Source organism: Aulostomus chinensis, chromosome 17 (genome assembly GCF_037954235.1).
Source record: "Aulostomus chinensis isolate RoL2024-O1b breed Wild chromosome 17, RoL_Achi_v1.0, whole genome shotgun sequence".
NCBI lineage: Eukaryota > Metazoa > Chordata > Actinopteri > Syngnathiformes > Aulostomidae > Aulostomus > Aulostomus chinensis.
In genome coordinates, this window is record NC_141336.1 from 15,939,150 (window position 1) to 15,959,254 (window position 20,105).

A 20,105-nucleotide genomic window follows, 5' to 3' on the forward strand; every position below is an offset into this window, starting at 1 on the left:
CCATTATTGACAAGAATCTTAATCTACAGGCAGCATTGCAGCAAACCAGAGGAAGGAGGTGTGGAGGTCCAAACGGGTCTTCTTCCTCACGCCTCAGGTCATGGTGAACGATCTGTCCCGAGAAACCTGCCCTGCTCAGCAGGTCAAGTGTGTGGTGATCGATGAGGCCCATAAAGCACTTGGCAACCATGCTTACTGTCAGGTAGGTAACCTTCCATATAGTTGTCAGCACCATCAACTAGATGTTTAAGATGTTTCAAGGATACAGTAATTTTGGGGGAATTCACTGTTTCCTACTTCCCAAGAGCTAGGATTTATGAATGCTTCATGCATAGACTCATGCATTTGGTGTGAATACAGTGATGTAAACAGCAACATTAAGGTAGCTTGTTGACTGTATCTGGGGTTAAGTAACATTGTAATGAGTTCATGATTTCAAAACTTAGTGAAACTAATTAAGAACAGTAAATGACTAAGGAGCTGAGGAAGGGTGAGATGGATCCTTGTTCCAAGCTTTGTCTGAGGGGAAGCCCTCAACCTTTGATAATCTAAATGTGGACTTTATAGTTATCCAACACCCAAAACCAGTCTTTGAAGAATATGAAACACTCATGATATCTCCTTAAATAACACGCTGACAAAAAACATTAACAGCAAAGATGATGACTTACGTGGTTAGACCTGCACATGCAGACACACATTAACTCTCAAAGATAAAAATAAAGATCAGAATGATTTATGTGGAATAAAATAAATTTAAAAGAAAGAAAGAAAATGTGGAAGAAAAAAACATGTAAGGAGGAAAAAAGGGAGCCATTTTCCCTGTGTGCTGCTATTGACAACTAATCAAATACAGATTGTGGCCAGTCTTGCATTAATCAGGTATAATTCACTTGTTTCTTTCTGTCATTCAGGTGATCAGACAACTTTGCAGCCAGACTGTGCAGTTCCGCATCCTAGCTCTTAGTGCCACTCCAGGGGGAGATACGAGGGTGAGAGTATTTTTTTTTTATTAAATAATAAGCCACATTATTAAATTCTTCATGTGTCCAAAGTAATTTCTTCTGCTGTGTTCCTATGTCTCTACAGTCAGTGCAGTCGGTTATCTCTAATTTACTCATCTCCCATATTGAGCTGCGTTCCGATGAAAGCCCAGACATCCAGCCCTATTCCCACCAGCGCAGCGTGGAGAAAATGGTGGTTCCTCTCGGGGAGGTACTGACGGCTTTCCAGGCTCGCTATCTACAGGTAGGCCAATCACCATATTTCGTAAAACCTTGGATACGTGCACAGTCAGTTGTCAATCATAATTATGGCTCTGTTCCCCAGTCCCTCATAAAATGTGTGGTGTGAGATTGATTGTTTTATTGGCGCTTTGCTGCCACCTTGTGGTCAATATTTGCTGCTTTCTGCTATCAGAAATTCATATCCGTCTTGGTGAGTGGTTCTTAGCGGGTCAGTAAATATAAAGTGAATTGATTTGTCTTGAAAGCAACATCCTGTTCCATTCTGTGGTCTGGCTCTGGGTGTTGGATAAAATTATGCTGGATTATTAACAGACCCGGTTTCTCTTCTTGTCACGGGTGGGTTCACTGTTTGTGTGTGCTGAACTATAAGTGTGCAGCTTCAACTGGCCAGACAGATGGAATGTGACAACTGCATTTGAAAGTCTGACCTGTTGAGCGTTTACTCAGTTAGGTCTTCTTCCTGTTTCTTTACCTCCTTCCCTTTTTGTTACTTGCTTTCTTGTTTATTTTGTCATTGGTTTGACGTTCATCTGCACTTTTCTCTACATACCACTGACCGGAAGGGGTCTTCAACCTGCTTGTTAATCTTGTGTTTTCATTGTGCCTCCTTAATATGATAAGACATTACACAAAGCAGGGACAGCAAAGTACTGGGGTGTAAAATGAGCATTACTGCAGTCATTCAGGTGGAATTTTCACAATTGTTGGGCAAATTAGAAAAATTAACCAGCCATGCAAACAAACCTTTGTCCCAGTTAATCACAAGCAATCAAGAGCACATGAGATGTAACCACTGAACTACTCCTTTACTTATTAATGTCCTGCTGCATGTTTGAGTTGGAGTTGATGAATGTGCTCATGATCTGCCAGTATACTCAGTGTTGTGTTGTGATGGAAACAGATGGTGCAATTTAGGCTGGAAGTGTCAGGGTGTTCCTTTTGTGGAACCAAAGTGAAGCCATCACGGTTTTGGTTGTTCTGAGAAGCTTCCAGATGGTGTGTAGCTGTGTAAATTTGACGAGGGTGGTTCTGCAAAAACAGACTGAAGAGAGTAGTGAACCTTCCCTACGTAAATTAAGCTTAAAACACAAAACTGCAGTTCCTCAACTTTCCACTTGAGGCCCCAAAAGTAGCACTAACCAACATGATTACTGCCTAGTACAACCACATTTTTCATTGCAGTGTTTAAGTTACCCTTCCATGACAAATTGTATAATTTATACAATTTTAATTGTACACAAGTGTATGTACAACTTCCCTGTATCTATTATCGCCTGACCTCTTTAAGTTGGACGTTGGGTGCTACAGAGCTTCCCCCTCGCGTCTCTCCCGTTCCATCCTCTCATCCAAATGATATTCTTCTGCATGCAATTAAGTCAAACTTCAGTCTCCTTATAAAGGGTGCACAAACAAATAGATGATGTCATACTAGTTCCTACAGTCTGTGTGTTTTATAAATCAAGTCATTTATCCACTAGGAATTTCTGTTATTACAAATGAGCTTACATTCATTATTCAGACCATAATAATGAAGGCATTCTTGGCCTCAGCTTTAAAATCTAATCCTTCATTTTACCTTTCATCCTTTCTTGTTCATATGTCATACTCAAGTTTTTGTTCATCTTGTTGTGTCACCAGCACTGGTAAATGTGTGCCAGCTCTGATTTAAATAGGCTTTGCTATATGTTTCAGAACAAAGTAAGGCATGTCCCAGACGTTTGCTATATTTGGTCCCGTAAAAGGATGATACCCTTTGGGGATATTCCACATCAACTATACAGTACATGTTACCTTGTCAGAAGCACAGCTACGAATGAACGGAAAGTGAGTGGGGAAATCACTTTAGAACAGAAATGATCTCTACATATCAAAAGTCGAAGGATTTCATTAATAATTCACAAGTCATTTTGATGTTTGATCTATATTCAGATTTTGTTTTGCAGTAGCTGAGAATGTCAGCTGAAGTGTAGGAGATGAGCTTGTGTAGCATCATCGTCTCACATATTTGCAGTAGAAACAGAGAAAACCGATGTGGAGAGGTGAACTACTAATGTAGAGGTCCATTGCTGTCACACTGCAGTCTGAACCCAATGACACACAGACTCACTGTAGATTTGAAAAGACAGGAGACAAGCACATTTTTATTGACCAAAGAAAACCACAGTAGCTCTTGTTGTTGCACTTGAATTTTCACAGTACACCACATTTGCATTTAACTAAAACAAGCAAAAGGAAAACTCCTCCAACTTGATCCCATATAACCAGGCTCTTAAAGGGACAATTAACTCACATGGATCATGGCTTTACACGTGTTTGACACTACAGTTAAGTAATATGTCAACTCTACAATCAGTGAAGTGTTCTTTGGATTTGGATGTGATGTCAACCAATCTGCAAAATATAAAGAATGGGCAACCGCTAGCTAGTTCTCCTAAGCGTTTACACTCTTGAGGAAATAAAGAGATGACAAACTTCTAGTTAAGCCTGAATTTAAAAGTTTCCCCAATTTTCTTTGTACATCATAATTTCAAGAAATACCCATGTCCTGATAGCATTCTAACATGTTTATTGTTTGGACATTTCTCTTCCAGTTGCATTTATTTCTGTAACTCCCAGGCAGTCAATTTATCTTCCTTAAAAAAAAAAGAAAAGGGAAAAAAAAACATTGCTGTGATGCTAAGTGCAGCTGGTGACATTTTCTTACATTGCATTGGTTTTATTTTAAAACATCGTAAAAGAAACATTATTGTCACTGGTTTAACAGACTCTTAACAGAGCTTTTCTTTGTCTATTTTAACATTAACTTCAGAGAGATCTTCATGCTCTATTTCTTTTCTCAGTTACATTATCTCTCTATGCAGCAGCAGTGGTATTTGCAATACAGTAGTGAATGCGTACTCACTAACTTTGACACAGAAGCAAGTAGAAAAATGACAAACGGTAGCTTTTTGTTTAGTGAGCAGAGACTTTGAGGAAAAATTAGGAATGCATGGACCTGCATCATTTTGAGAAGGAATGATGCACTTGTTGAAGTACTTTGATTGTCATTCAGCAGATAAATCAGTGAGTTTGGTTTGGACTAGTGTGATATTGTTTTCACCCTTCCCCATGTAGTTGTACATTCATGCACGAACACATATGCTCACATGTTCGCTGTTGTGTTGCATTTCATGTTGAAACAAGCACTTTTTTCCTGGTCTGGATGCTTTGTATCAGGTTGCAGGCTGCAGATACCCTCCCTCCTTATCTTTATACTCACACATCACCCTACTAGTCATTTTCACACATACCATTAGATTGGTTAGTGTCCCATCTTCCTGTCCCATCTTCAGTAAAAAAGCAGCAGCTGGTTTATTGTTGTTTTTTGGGTAAATATTGCACTTGATATTATATCAAAGTAACTGTCTTCTTGATTGGACTGCAATACATAAAATATTTTTTCTTACAACTGTAGTTATGTATGCAACTCAAAAGGTAAAAATTAATTAACAGTGACAACATCAGCTCAGCAGGCTAGAGAATGACAGAGAAACTACATTATTCTGATGTTCACTGACCTACACCCCAAATGACGATACACTATGACAGTACAATAAGGCTGCATGTCCACTGGGAACCTGTTTCCACCATGGAAAAACAGGTTTTTGCATGTTTCTCAGGTTCTCACAGTAGTCAATGGTCACAGAGTTCACAAAGCACCAAGAAATGTATATTATCAATGTTTAAACAGAACACTGTGCTTCGGTTTATTTGTTGCCATCTCAAAGTAAGCACAGGAGATGAATGCTATGCATTGTTACCTTAACATCTGAGTTGTGTCCATGATATATGGCAGTACTGTTTTAGCGTAGATGTTGTGGGTGTTATGAAGATCTATTCAAATCAACAAGGAAGTTCACTGAGGCTTGAACAAGGGCTGATATATTTATATTTTTCAAGTCCTAACTGATGTGGAGTGTGATGGGCTGGTGTTTGTTTCAGGTAGAACTGGTGACTAAAAAGGATGTTGCACCTGAGGCTGCAGCTGAGCTGGGGCAGTGTTCAAGGGTCACAGATAGAATGCTGTTTAATCCATTCATCCTTCAGCGTCGCTCCAGGAACCAGATCTCGTTCTGACGGTTGCTGTGAGCTGGGTTGGTGTAGCCAGCTATGATAAACGAATCGTTGACGCACTCGCCTGTAGAGTCCAGTAGTTCTGCCATGGCATTGATCTGATTAATGATGGTCACTTCATTGGTGGGGCCGGTAAAGGGCCTGGAAGAAAACAGAAGGGGATGAGAGAAGAATCAGATTTCCATGTCATTACCTTGCAAGACAAGCAAGTTAATTCTACTCACAGTAGATAAACCAAGAGTATTCTGAATATTTTTAGTAACTTTGACATTATCCATTATTTACCTTGTGTATACAACAGCGGCAGGCCAGACCTCTATGATAATCTCGTTGTCATGAGGTTGCGGAGGCCGTGCCTGATGGTGGGTGGGTAGGTAGTACGCCACAGTGACTTCTTGGGAGATCACAGAATGGTTCTCATCTGTGCGCACCACTGTCACAATGGGGAGGGACATGCCCAGGTATTCACCTAGACGTGGTAAAAACGGAAAAATCATTGAGGGGTAGTTCTTTTCATTGTGAGTTAACCATTTCATGCCCCCTTTGCATGTGAACTTACCTGAAGAATTCTGTTGGCAAATGTATCTCATTATCCTCATAAAACCGTAGCAGATGCTCTGTTCGTAAGTGTCCTCGTGCATTGTTATACAAGCCCAGTGGCCCTTTTCATAGTGCCGTTTTTCATACAGCAGCTCTCCGCACTGAAAAAGCACGATGGGGCAACAAGATAAGAGTGGGAACTTTACCCTTTATTCAACCAATTAAGTAAAAAGAAACCAACTTGAGAACACCTCATGGACTACTGGGAATATATTTCTTCTAAATAAAGTAAGCTGTTCAACCTTTGCTACATGTAATGTGTCATGCATGATGAAGCACACGTGTAACAGTCTTGGCATAATTATGAGAGTCGGCAGTGTACCAGGGCGTCTTGATTTATCTGGTTAAAAAGGTTGTTACAAAGGTTTACCATTTGACAGTTAATACTGTAATGTCTTTTATCTACAGTTAATTCCTCCGTAAAATAAGTTAGAGCGCTTTGCTGATTAAGACTTGATTGATAATGATAGAAAATGCTTTGAACCTAAAAGTGGACCTTTTTATGGCAGCCAGCAGGGTCAATGCCCCACCATCTACAGTGTGAAACACTGAAACCTGCTCCAAGAATAGGGTGCCATGATTGTCCTAAGCTTAGTTTAACTGGAGTCTCCAGACAAGCTTTAATTGAATAATTAACTCAAGTTAAACCAATTAGCCCTCTATATTTATATGGTCCCTAAGGAGTTTACATGGCTTACTGTACTGGATGACACGATCAAGACGAAGAACAAAGAAGTGGCTGACCCACACTTACATTTAAAATCTGTATCTCATCATAAATAGTAATAGACGTTAGTGATGTTTGTATGCCCGCTTGTAATGATGTAGCCGGTAACCCAGACAGGCACCATACACTCACGGCATGTTAATATAAAAAGTACCATCACCTAAAATTACCATAACCTTAAGGATTAGTAATGTCTTAGCAACATTGAATGTGACACCTTGTAAACTAATTTAACTGGATCGGCTGTCAGTGCCATATTGTTAACCACAGTCTCAATAAGTTTGATTTTTGCCTGGCCTCCATGTAGTTTACTATCATTCTTAGTGCGGATGGCAATTAAGGTTGTATTTAGTGCTGGATAAAGTCAACAAAAATAGTGAACTTTTTCAAGTTCCAGTTAGATCAATTTAGTTATATGTTTGAACTCCTGTCAGTCCCCAAATTGCTGCTGTCTTTTAACAGACAGACTGAATTTTACAACTCTGGGAAATTGTGACAGTTGCCATTTATTGTGACTGGAGAAAGGTTAAAGATTCAAATATTGCAATCATGTTAAAGTTATCCACTAAGACTAAGACTGTGTGCTTACTTTGAGATTAGCCTGCTCAGCAGTTTGAGTGACATCCCATTGCATCATATTACTCATTGCTGTTTAAAAGTTTTTGACGGCCAGCCCTGCATTGTTTTGTTGGGTCCTGCTGTGTGGGTAAAACAGCATCTCTGTTGGACTGACTGCATTTTGTTCAAGCGGGGCTACAGCCACTCTGAGCAGGGCCTAACGCTTTTGAAGACTGCTTTGTCTTGCAAAAATCTTAGTTTGTTGTATTGCTGTCACTGGTACACATTGCTTAGTAGACTCAGTCACCAACTAATTAGGTAGCTTTACCCTTTTAGTATAGCAAATGGCAATGACTTCCACAGGCTGAAGGTATAACTGCTTTGCTTTGGCCAGAGTCGTGAAAGATAGATACCTTCTCTTTATGTGTGAGGAGGGTGAAAGGGACATGTTCCCTTTGACTGCGTCCTTCGTTGTTGCTTGTTAGTTGTTGAATGGGTTCTGCCATTTCTGTGAACAGACAAACAAACAAACAGTCAGTTGAAATCATTGTCCAGAAATAAAGAACTGTTGACACAAGCGAAAACACATTATGCCTGTGCTTTATTTGTTTATGTGTGTTTACTGCCTGGAGTCACGGCAAAGATTTGTTGGGTGTGGCCAGCTCGAATCAAATGCCCACTATTGCTTGAGTACAAGTCAAACAACGAAAGAAGTTGCATATGTTTCTAGTTATAACCAAAGTGCAGTATTACATCTTGATGCTGTGTGAGTTGTGGGCCAGCATTTTGGCAAAATACATATCTACTTCCATACAACTATCCTATTACCAATGTATCCTTTTACAGACCCTGTCTCTAATCTGTATAAAACATCCTCACTTCCAGTAATCGCTCTCTGCAGGCCATGTGGGTAGATTGTGTGAGAAGGGCTGCCAGATGGGCAGAGTACTGTGCCAGGTTGTCGCAGAGTGTAATGTTTATTAGAACTGATGGAGAGAACATTGACTAAAGCTGTCCAATGCCAGGTATAGACTGCCACAAAGAGACTACAGCACCAGCCAGTGCTGAAATGTTGCAGTATTTAATGCATCAACAAGGTAGCCATTATATACGTTATCCTGTGTTTTGACCAAATTTAAGGCCCTGGGTATCAACTCATGCTGTCATACATCTACAGAGGTCCTTGATGGGTGTTTATATGATCACATTTATATTGTGTGAATTACTTTTAGCCATTTAATTGAAAAAAAATGAAACCATGTAGAAAGAACCTATTTTATCCCAAAGTTAAGGGGAAGTACCACAGAAGCAACTTTTCATGTACAACTGAATGTGTCGGATCAATCCGGATTAATCGCTGTCAGATTAGATGAAGGGCTTATGTTTTATTATATGTTCTATTGTTGAACCATCAAACACAAGGCACTCAAAGTGGATCAAATTCAATCACATTATGTCAATCAATACGATGGAGGACAGCTGGGTCAGAGGGATCCATGGTATTTAGGTGATCAATCATTTTCAGTGAACAAGGCATTGGGGTTAGGGTGTGTGTGTGTGTGTGTCAGTACATCACAGCAGTACAAAACTCACAGTTCAGTCTCATACAATCAGGGTATGCCATAAAACATTGATTAGATAAATATAGATAAGACTTTATTGTTAACAGAAGTATACTACCTGTCAGTTTGCATGTGTGTATTTTACTGAGAGAGAAAAAGGCGGAATTCACAGCCGAGTTGATTAAAAGATTTTCCACACATACAGGTTGATACTGCACATATGCATGCGCATGCACACCCACACACACACTCCTGTTTTTATGGCAGCATGTAAGTGTTACTGAGGGCATCACGCATGGTCAGGAGCATTGCTGTTGTACCTTAGCTCAATATTAGTCTGACGTCACCTCCCACTCTAAGGGAAGCTTCTGTTACTAGAATGTAACCTACAGTGTTTATGATTTAAATTGTATTTTCAATCACACCTTTTTGTGCAGCAGTTTTGGCCTTTTAAATTGCTGCTCTTTTAAATGTTGGAAAACAGTTTTCAGTTTTGTTTTGTTTTTTACAAGAGGAATATATGCAGATTTAGCATTAAATATATGAAGAATACTTTTGTCATTTCTAATCACAAAGATGGCTGGAAGGAAAAAAGAGAAAGTACAAATAATTATTTTACCCTTCTGCCAGTCTAATTGCTCAGCAGTTTGATTTGTGAGCGAATTACCTGACTGTTATCAATAATCACCTGTGTATCAGCAGATGTCTGCTGCCACTGTTGACTCCGTTACATTCATACATTTTGTACATAATTGCATGCAGTTATAAGCTGTGCCAAACACTGAATGTAAAGTTGTGACACCTGTAACATTAAATCTCACTAGTTCAACTGCTGATTGATGGACCAGACCACAATAACTACTTGTTCTTATTAATGTGTTTCAAATATATGAAATGCTGAGCAACATTCTTAAAGACAGTCTGGAAGAAATGCAACTGTAAAGTCAGTGTTTTTAAGTCTTTTGCAGGTGTACCTGTCAGTGGTTAAAAAGGGTTACTTTTGGTAACTCTTGCTGACTCTGCTCTAAATGTGTTTTTTAGATTTTAAATGGAAAACACAATGTGCATCAGCTATTTGCTCTGAACATTTGAAACATCTTGTTTAAAAGGAAGAACGCCTTCATGCATCCAAATCAAGTGATGCGATGTGCTCCTCAGACTGCCTTTTAAATTCCAATAAGCCATCATGAATATCATTGCAAATAATATCATCCTTGTTTCCGGCTTTATTGGGAGGCCATAAAGTTTATGCATCTGGTAAAGGAGTCTTTGTAAATAGCCATTAGATCTTCAGGCAAATTACTGAAATAGTGTCTTATGTTTATACTCAGTTTTGACACTCAGTAAACACGAGGCTTTAACATTTTTTTCATGGATAATTAATGGAAATATATGTCTTATCATTTTTAGGTCAGTGTAACTTGCATGTGTCAGTCTTTGCAAACAAATTGCTTATTTACTCACTGGAGGAATGACTGAGCCACATTACAAATCATGTTCTTGTACAGCTGGTAATGGACAAGCTAGATTCACTCTCTGTGTCTTCTGCTTTTTGTCTTTTGAGAGACTGAATAGGCTGTGTTAACAAGTGACTTTTCGGAAGCAAGCGTTGTCAGGTTGGTAAATAAGAACAATAAAATAGTGGGCAGGAGAAGTTAAACAAACTTCAACTTGTTACACTGCTTCAAAAAGCCAAGTTGAGCAGTTGAGTGTGAAAGCAGCACTTCTAAATTAGGATGATTGGACATAGCAGCCCCTTTTGAAGTACAGGAACCTGCAGGACAATCAGAGCCCCTGCTGCCCCCTCGTCTACCGGACTCCATCCTAATTAGAGTAAAGGAGTTTACTTCAGCATGTGTCCTTAGCAGCCACATGTACCAGTACAGGCAAGGTGGCTAATCCCCTTTTAGTCCCAGAGCCCCTGCAAGCGATTTGGTGCTAAATCCTTAATTAGTGCTGTGGTCTGAGGGCAGTGGGAGGAGACTGTGCCAGTCTGTCTTAATGGATTCTCTGGGTGCCCACACAGCAAGGACATCAGCCTGCGTGTGGACTCCAAAAGGACTAGGATACAATCCAAAACATAATTTTTGGACACAAAATTTTATAAAACCTCTCTCTTAATAATTCCAGTTTGGGAAAAATTATAGATTCAATTTTCATTCTTCATTACTAAAGCCAGTAAACCATTTGAGAGACAATTGCTTTGGTTGAAGTAGTCACGACATGTTAAACTGGTGACAAGGTCACATGTTTACAGTCCTTCCTTTTAAGTTGAACACAAGTCACCAAGACTGGAAGTGCCTGGCTTGTTGTTACACATGTTGAGCAATAAAAAGACATTGACATTAAGATTTTAGGTTCCACAAAACAAACTTGTGTGTTTTGAAAAAGGCATTGTGTTGCTGTGAAATGAGGATTAAATGACTGAAGATTAGTTTCTCAATGGGTCCATTGTTTTCAGCTTTATCCAAGATCTGCAAATAACAGACTTGGAAGGGTTATTTCGTTTAAAACAACTGTTGCTGAGTTCAATGACTGTCTCCAGTCAATACAAAAAAAAAAAAAAACATTTTCACCAACCTGTAACTATCCTAATCAAGTCTTTTAATATTACCTGACAAGTTCAAAATTACATTATGATTATTATTATTGTTATTATTATGTCTTGTGGTGGACCTGCCTGTAGAATAACGGCATGCTACGAGGTTGCTCTAGTGCAGGTCTTCATTTCAGGACACATTCACAAAGCAGTTCAACCCTGAAGTATATGATCACACACACAGACATGGAACCAGGTGACCGAATAGCCACACAGCCCTAAGACAAACTGGGTTGAGAGTGCATAACATAAGCTACTGTCTATTTGTGTTCCTCTGTGGTTGCTTTGCACAATCACCTGAAGCTATAGATCAGTTCAGAATGGAATGCTCCACTTTTCTTGTATTTCCCATCACTGTATTACGGAAAGTTGTAATGTTCACCTCTTATGGAAAAAAAATTGTTTTTTGTAATCAATATTTACATTATAATCAGTTATTCACTGAAGTACAGACAATATAGCACTTTTATTTCATTGCATAGCTTTCGCTTCCATGTAGAGTAGCATTCCTGATAATGTACAAGTCTTTTTGTCAAAATATGGTGATGAGTTATGAAGGAGTTATGGATGGATGTTGATCATAGATGGGAATGTTCATGCATTCATCATACTGAAGTTCTGGGTGTTTTCGAGGCAGCTGAACTTGTTAGTTGTGGGTTTTTTTGTGGTGCAGACCCAAGTCTGCAGCTCCCTTTGCATGTGATTTATTCTTGCTTAACATCACTTGCTATTAAAATGAAACACTTAGACAAATGATAATCCTTTTTGTAAGGACTTCTTCCTTGCCTTCTGCTTCAGATATTTTATTTGACTATTTGCTCTCTATTGCGCATTACTATTTTGCATTGCAGCCACAACATCTATAGTATTTTTTTGCACAGGCTGGAGCGTGACAGCTCCTTGACATGAGGCCAGAACATCTTTATTGCCCCCCTATGCCTGACTGTTTTGATATGCAGCAGAAGCTTCTGTGAGCAAAGCACGCATGTTAAAAAGGTCTTAAATCCAGTTGATTGGGGCTCTGTCATACATCGTCCATGATATATTGTTACAAATCCTCCCATCATGACTAGACTGGTTCATATTCTCAGTGTCATGCCCACATATACGCACATGTGCTCTTTTTCAATATTATTTGTTAACAATATTCCAAAGCATTTATCCTGGAGTTAAGTGAAAACTACCAACACTGTTTAATCAGTCATATAATGAGGCAATATTCCCAACAGAAATGGCAGGCAATGGTATTTGTATGCATACATGTTCTCTTGGATTATATTGGACAACCAGGCACACAGTATGCCATGTTGTGTCTAGACCTGTACAGAGTTGTGTTAACAAATCCCACAAGTTCCCAACAATATTCTAACCTGTTGAATTAAATCTGCCATTTTATTCAAGACAACAGAATTTCATTTGGTCATCTGTCAATGGCGTTATGTCCGCTTTGCCTATGCTAGGTGCTATTACGGCTTTTATTTTCCCTCCCACACTTACATGTTATTTTGCAACAAAGACAAACAAGTATTGATAGTATAAATAAAACAGGGTTCACACACATCTTAACCAATGAATAAATAAAATGTCTTTTCAGTGAATTTTCCACATCTTTGAGGTTCATTAAACAAGAGAGAAATCCATCTCGGAGTTAACCAGCCAGAATTCAACTAAAATTTATGTAAAGCTACATGGTTTGATTCAATGTGTCTATGGTTTTTATCTTAATTGAATCAACTTTTAGGTCCTTTGTAAAGCAAATTTCCATTAGTTTAAAAAACAATGCTCAGGCTGTATTTATTTTTCAACTGATACTGCAGGCCTTGAAATTTTAATTTTCAAATTCCATTATTTTTACAGTTTTTTTTATGATCGTATGTATCCTGATGAGTGTGGTAGTTTAACAATAATGACAACACCCACGAGCCCATTCTACTTAAGGACATCAGTGTCATGTGTTGTGATTTTGATTGAGAGATCACTAGCAAAAGGAATGACATGCTGAGTGTGTATTGAAAGTGTATCAGGGAGATTGTTTCAAATCAAATGTTTATATATTTTACAATAAATCCCCATTTAAAGAGGCGGACCACTAAAACTGATCCTAACATATTGACAGGGCAGTTAACTGTGCTTTATATTTACAAAATGGTCTGAGATTCAGCAATAAATCATAATGATGATACTAAACTGTCTTGTTTTTATGGAGACCCACGTTGAATCCCCCCATGGAACTTGGGAAGTCCCATGACCACACTTCAGGAAACACCAGCATGTTGTATAACAACTACACTGCATGATACTTTCACTTGTTTTCCAAAGTTACTCGAGCATTTAATGTATTAACTTTAAACAAAACAAAATTCTATGTCATTTCTCTTTGGAAGCCTTCCAGCAGGTAACTTGTTTTCCTGTTTGGAACTGGTTTATACTCGAAACTAGGTCACTTCATACACTGGTATGACTTGTTGAAGTTGAACAAAAAGGTGCACCATGTAAATTAGAAGTTGATAATACTTTAGCCAGTACCTAACGTGAACTTTAATAAATTAAATGAAAAAGTAAGTAATACCATGTTCGATCTCGGTGGTAACTCTTTATGTAGTTATTTATATTTACCATTAGAAACTTCCACTTGGTGTCCCCTGGCTACATCCTGCCAGTAGTGCAGTAGTCGGTCGGGGTCCTCGTCCTCCTCCACGTTTACACCCTCTTCTTCCAGACTGCCGTTGCCCGAGTCTGACAGATCTCCCGAGAAAGACTCCAGGTCCTCCAGGGTGATCATCCCGTGTCGCTCGAGCCCGCTGCCGCCGCCGCCGCCGCCGCCGCCATTCATCTGGCAGCCACCTCGGTCCATTTCTCTTCTCAAGACTAGCTCCTACCGAGGAGAAATCCCTCAAATGCGTGTTTTAAATGGAATAAAACAACAAAACTAACACAACAACAACTATTGGGAATCGTCGCGGTTGCTGTTTTTCCTAGGGACGTCGTTGCTTCTTGCTTAGGAACACCGTTACTTTTCGATCAACATATCAGACACTACGCTGCTTTCTCCGAAGCATTTCGCCATATTTACAATCGCTACGTTATATCTGATCTACAGGAGCCATATTCCCTGGCCAGTTGTACTTTTTAGTCGCAAAAAAACAAACAAAACAAACAAGAAAGTATACGCCTCCTTCGGTGGCTTGACATTTCCCTCCTCGTAGCCGGAGGTGAATGCGACGTTTATAGGAGACGAGGGCGGACCACGTGACGCTGCGGGCGCCCACAACCCCCTCCCCTCGCTGCTACCGACACAATAAATAGGTCCAGACCCTCACTCATTATTATAGCTTGGAAGACACTAGTGTAGAGGCCGGGGCATAGGTACGTTAACGACATAACAAAACAAAAAAAAATTACCAGCATGTGTTTCACCAAAGGAGGTGGGGGTGTTTAAATGCGTTCAAAAATAATCAATGCATGAAAAACACATATTTTTAAGGATATTTAACCCCATATGTGTCATCTAAGGTTGGTGGCCTGGTAACTCATGATATTGTGCAATTTTTATGATATTAGTGAAATACATCTAAATTGGTCAAGCTTTCATTTGTGTTGCTTTTGGCATGGTTTCTCATATTTAATAAGCATTTACCTGTTGAGAACTTGTGAAAAAATAGTATCATGCTGTTAATTTGTTAATTGAATTGTACGGTTGGCTTTATGATGACACAAATTTTTTTGAGCGAAGTATGAAGTTCCCAAACTACTCAGATAAATTTTCCCCTAACAAAGGAGTCATCGACTGGCTGACCCCACCATGCTCTGAGGTTGTTATAGCAACCAAAAGTTTCTTAGAATTATTTTTGATTTCTGACAGTTACCTTGCAACCTCCCAGTAGGCCCTGAAAACCGTTTTGAGAGCTGCTTCCATAACTGTTAAGAAATGTTTTTTTTTTCTCCAATGCATGACCTGTGGAATCATAATGCTGCTGTTTCCCACTGCTACATGATTACAACTTACATGACACTACAGTGGGTGACTTAGGCAAGCTTCGAATAATAATAGAATGATATTACACCTTTGTTTTTCTCAGTTCCTTCTATAATCCCGTTTTGAAATATAAAGTATGATGTTTTAATTAGCTACTGCTGTGTAATACGCTTTTACAAATAAAGTGAGAAAAGTTTATTTCAAATAGGACTAATTTCATTAAAATGTATTTTCTGCAGAAAGATCTCAGAATAGTCTCTTATACTGCGGACAATACCAAATGTGGTATATTATATTTACTTCACTTTTGTCAAGGAAATTGTGCCAACTCTCAAGCAAGATTATGCAAAACCTGTATAGCTGATTTTCACAAAATCTAATGGAGGGCTGGAGCGTGGCCTCAAGAGGAAGAACTCACTTATTTCTCCAGCAGATTTGAATCCATTTTTATAACAATTGTGAGAAAAGGCCTGGAAGTGCATAATATGAGGCTATATAGGGACGCAGACTGTGTTCAATTGTCTTAACTGCCTGCAAAGCAAAAAAAAATGTGCTGTTGACACATACAATTTTTAAGTACATTAATGCCTCGCAATTGTCGTTAATCATTAACTTCCTATAGCTGTAACTTTCTACCCAGAAACGGTTCATTTTTCGGCCTTAGTTACAGAGACAGATGTCGTTTCTTGCTGTGTTTCAAAACGTTTGTTACAGTGGACAGGCGGTTGTTTGCATCCGGAGCCTTTTAAGAAATTGAATGCCTTGACTATAGGACACCTCTGTGGTAAAGAATCACAGGGAGGAAGTGTCATGTAACCTATAAGGTATCTGCAGTGTAACAGAGAGAGAAGGGAGTTTACACACCTACAGTAATAAATACACAAAAGTACACAACATGCTTTATTGACAGAAGACGAATGAGCAATTGCAAATTTTGCAACAGTGTATCTCTCTTCATTTCTTATCATTTCATCTTTGAACATGGTTAAACAAAACATTTGCTGGCCAAGGATAAAAAACAAAAACAAACTTGAACTTGTGTACCAGCGGACAGACAAGGCTGGATTTTCTCTGATCTGTGTCGCTGCGACAGCTATCCACCATGTTGCACCCTTTAACATGCACGTAGAGAGAGGCCATTATATAATCCTCTACAGTCTGTGGGGGAGTCTCCATGTTAATGCACACATGCAAACACAGATGCACATTTACCAGTGTATACACACACACACACACACACACACACACACACACACACACACACAAAAACTACGAGGGAAGAGGGACTTAACATGCCCCCTTGCTTGGTCTTTGTCTCTTCTGTTTATTTGATTTACAACTTTTGCAAAGAGTTGTCTTTCATTTTGTGATGAAATTGAATTTCTACGCTTCAGTTAGAGTTCTCGTCTCTCGTCTCCTTAAATGCCCCCCCACACACACACACACATACACAAGCGTCAGTGGTTGCAAGTCTCACTCACAGTCGTATACACTCCAAGAAAGTCGCGCCCATTGTTGACATGCAAGACTGATCATTTAGCTTTGTGTAGCTTCTGTTATTAATAGCTGCCTACAGACTGGCTTTTTCACAGCTTCTTCACGTCACTTAGCTCCATGTCCCTCATCCAATCAGATGTAACATCCCACCCACCACCCCCACCCCTAGTATGCTTTGTGAGACTGCGTCACGGAGACAAAGAGTCATGTGGTACACAGTCTCTCTCTTTTCCTGCCTAGTCTGCAAAGCCGGTTTGTGTATACATGTGCTCGTACACATAAACATAAAAACAAAAAAAAGTTGTAAAGGTGACTTTGTTTTTTTTTAGTATTATACATTGCGATAGCCCTTTCCTCAATCAGACTAAATAAAAATTGAACCTTTTAATAAGAGAATGTTTATTTTAAGACTGTTGTATTACAATTATTTATGTTGGTGTAGTTAACAAAGCCCAACGTTTGGTTTGTATTGTGGTTTTTGGGTCTTGGGCTTGGTTTTTGTTTGGTGTGTATACGTATGTTTTGCACAGGTACCAGATACACACAACGTGATATTGCATGTTTTATTTTTACAGTTCAGTTTTGCATCCCTGTTGTTTACATTTATAAACACTCAAAATATAAAAGTATTTCTTGTCCTTAGTGTTAGAGTTTGTGATTCCCTAATTTCAGCCATCACAGCAACAGACTAATTACAAGTAGGAATTTATGTTTAAATCAAAATTCCCCATTTGATCAAACAATCAAAATAGTATTCTAAAATCAAAATTCTAAAATTATACCATCCACTGTTATGTGGGTTTAACTTTTAAAACCTCACTGCACAGCTCACTGTGAAAGCAAAAAGAAAAAAGAAAGAAATTAAAGACAGTGTTTGAAATCATGGGCCAACACTTCTTTGACCAGTTTTGATTTCTTTACTGCTCTCTTAATTTTCTCACCTTCTGAGGCTCTTCTCGACTTCACCAGATAAGTGTATCTACTTCCTGATATCTGCTTTCAAGTTAAGACCATATCATATGTAACGAAGCACGAACCAGATGGGTTGATTGGATGTGTAAAGAACATGTAGGGTGGGGGATGTTGCTGCTGATTTTTTTTTTATGGAAGGCTGAAAGGTCGGGAGAATTAAGAGCTGTCATTCAAGCCTCCACTTTTGTCTTGTTAAGCACAGAGGAATACTTAGATGTCCAACAATGGGGTTGAGATTTAGCAGAAATGGGACAAGCGTACGGCTCAGTTTTCACTTCTAAACGAGAAACTTTGTTGATGTTTCCTAGTTCTCCTTCAGTTGAATTATCACTTGTTGTCTGTCACAAACTTATCAGTGATTGAAATCCTGAGTCTGGACTTACAACAAAGGTGATCAATAGTTGGATACAACAGTGACATTTTGACCGGTCTGTTGGGTCCCAATCTAAGGCGAATGACAGAAATGTGTCAAATAATTAAAAAAATGTATCTAATGTGAGATGTATACTGCATTTGTCATTTTATGTGTCTATATTTACATTTACTGCATTCTGAATCTGTTATATACCTATATTTAAAGGTGAAATATGTAAGCATATGTCTGATTCATTCATAGTCCAAACAAGTGGGAAGCAGCACATCTGTGTTTTACCCGCTCTATTCTTGGCTTCATAGAATATAACTTTACAGTCAGTTGTAAAAATTAAAAAAAAAAAAAAAAAAAAAAGCTAGCTGGTAACTAGTTACAGGGCAAGAGTATGTAAAAGTAAATAAATAAACAAAAAACAAATTTTTGAAAAACTGTCAGACATCAGGTTTTAGCTCAAAGTAGAACACCGTAGCAAGAAAACAACTTGAACAAAACTGTAAGTGTGTAACCTCTTTGCACCTCACAATTCTATCCTATTATTGATGTATTGTCATGCTAAAACTTTTCGATGTATTATGAGGAAATGTAGGATTTTTTTTCTGTATGGTTTGTATTGTCTTTAGATGGATTAGCTCCATCTTTTTTCATTTTCCATAAAGGTCTATATGCCTAGTTTATTGCCTATCGTCAGCAAATTATCCGGACCAGAGCTAGCTGGTTAGCATGCTAATTTAAATTGGTATCTGTGCAACACAATAAATGATGTCTTTCACATAACGTCCAAAATTCACATTGATATTGATAAAAGTAATTACAATTGAGTTGTTTTAGACTAGAATTTAGTTTAATAAAGTGCATAAATTTGAGCTAATATGTGAACTGTCAACTTAGCACATCAGAAGTTTTCTCTACTTTATTATATTAGTAGTTTATCAATGAGAACAACTAAATGGATTTTTACAAAATGTTCTTGACTGTTCTAAAGGAGAGGCCCACTGTATTGAGAGTGGCCTTTTATTGTGGTCTGTTTCTAGAGCAACAATTCCACATAGTAGATATTGAAATGGTAATGACTCTGCCTCCCGTTACATGCAGCCGTGAAGATGAATGGATACTGTTGTGTGTTTGAAAAACTGCTTCCATCTCCACTCCTTTTATTTGAAAATGAGGGCAGCAATGGGGGAAAAAGTCCTGTACACTATGTGTCTCTTGTTGAAGTGAAACTCCTTTTCATTCTGTCATTTTACCACTAACACATGTTATTTGAAATTGGTCACACAAGACACGTGCGCGTGCGTGTATGCATGTGTGTGTGTGTGTGTGTGTGTGTGTAGGTTTGTGTGTGCATGTCCTTTCCTGTTTTATGTCAGCGAGAGTTTGCTGTAGTGAAATGAATTGCGGCTGACTGCAGGAAATAGCTAATTATTGATGACCTATATATCTGTCTGTCCCTCTTTTTGGCAGGTGTTGGAGAAATTTATGTCTCGTCTGGTGCAGAACCGGGTGATGACGCACAAAGACCTACGGATTCTCACCAAATACCAGCTAATCCTCGCTAGAGACCAGTTCCGCAAGAACCCGCCACCTTTCATCAAGGCAGGAAATAACCCTACGGGGATCATTGTGTGACACTTGAGTGTATTCAGTAATAGGATGTTTTAAATGATGCCTCCAAGTTTTTCTTGCTGCTCTGATTTGATTATCCATCCATCCATTGTCTATACCTTTTATCAGTTAAGGGTAGCGGGGGTGGGGGTGGGGGGGCTGGAGCCTATCGCATGAATCACATCAGTGAATGTTGAGAGATTTTCTGGCAGGATTTTCAGTATTTTGAATTGCTAAGCTTGTATTAATTTAAACTCTAAATGGCATTCATGATAACAG

General features: G+C 38.8%; 2 protein-coding genes across 4 annotated transcripts in view; one reads left to right on the forward strand and one right to left on the reverse strand.

Annotated features, from left to right (window-relative positions):
- The window catches only part of fancm (FA complementation group M), a 41,184-nt gene that overhangs the window by 1,487 nt on the left and 19,592 nt on the right, over positions 1-20,105 (forward strand). For all 3 annotated transcript variants that reach the window (XM_086182055.1, XM_086182053.1, XM_086182054.1), the window contains exons 2-5: positions 30-202; positions 915-992; positions 1,090-1,248; positions 19,686-19,817. In XM_086182055.1, coding sequence (XP_086038181.1) covers positions 30-202; positions 915-992; positions 1,090-1,248; positions 19,686-19,817 — 542 coding nt within the window. The remainder of the gene's footprint in view (positions 1-29; positions 203-914; positions 993-1,089; positions 1,249-19,685; positions 19,818-20,105) is intronic.
- On the reverse strand, positions 3,371-14,628 carry soul3 (heme-binding protein soul3). Its single transcript, XM_086183111.1, has 5 exons — positions 14,023-14,628; positions 7,659-7,753; positions 5,920-6,061; positions 5,646-5,829; positions 3,371-5,501 (listed from the first exon to the last, which is right to left on the reverse strand). Exons 1-5 carry the CDS (start codon positions 14,258-14,260, stop codon positions 5,330-5,332), a joined length of 831 nt encoding a protein of 276 aa, XP_086039237.1. The 5' UTR covers positions 14,261-14,628; the 3' UTR covers positions 3,371-5,329.

What these genes read in the sequence shown, in the direction of transcription:
- soul3 (XM_086183111.1), bottom strand. Translation starts at nt 14,260, where the DNA reads ATGGACCGAGGTGGCTGCCAGATGAATGGCGGCGGCGGCGGCGGCGGC. An exon ending in TCCTCACACATAAAGAGAAG is followed by an intron (nt 6,062 to 7,658) that starts GTATCTATCTTT and finishes GTGCTTTTTCAG; the next exon opens with TGCGGAGAGCTGCTGTATGA. An exon ending in GCCGCTGTTGTATACACAAG is followed by an intron (nt 5,502 to 5,645) that starts GTAAATAATGGA and finishes GTTTTCTTCCAG; the next exon opens with GCCCTTTACCGGCCCCACCA.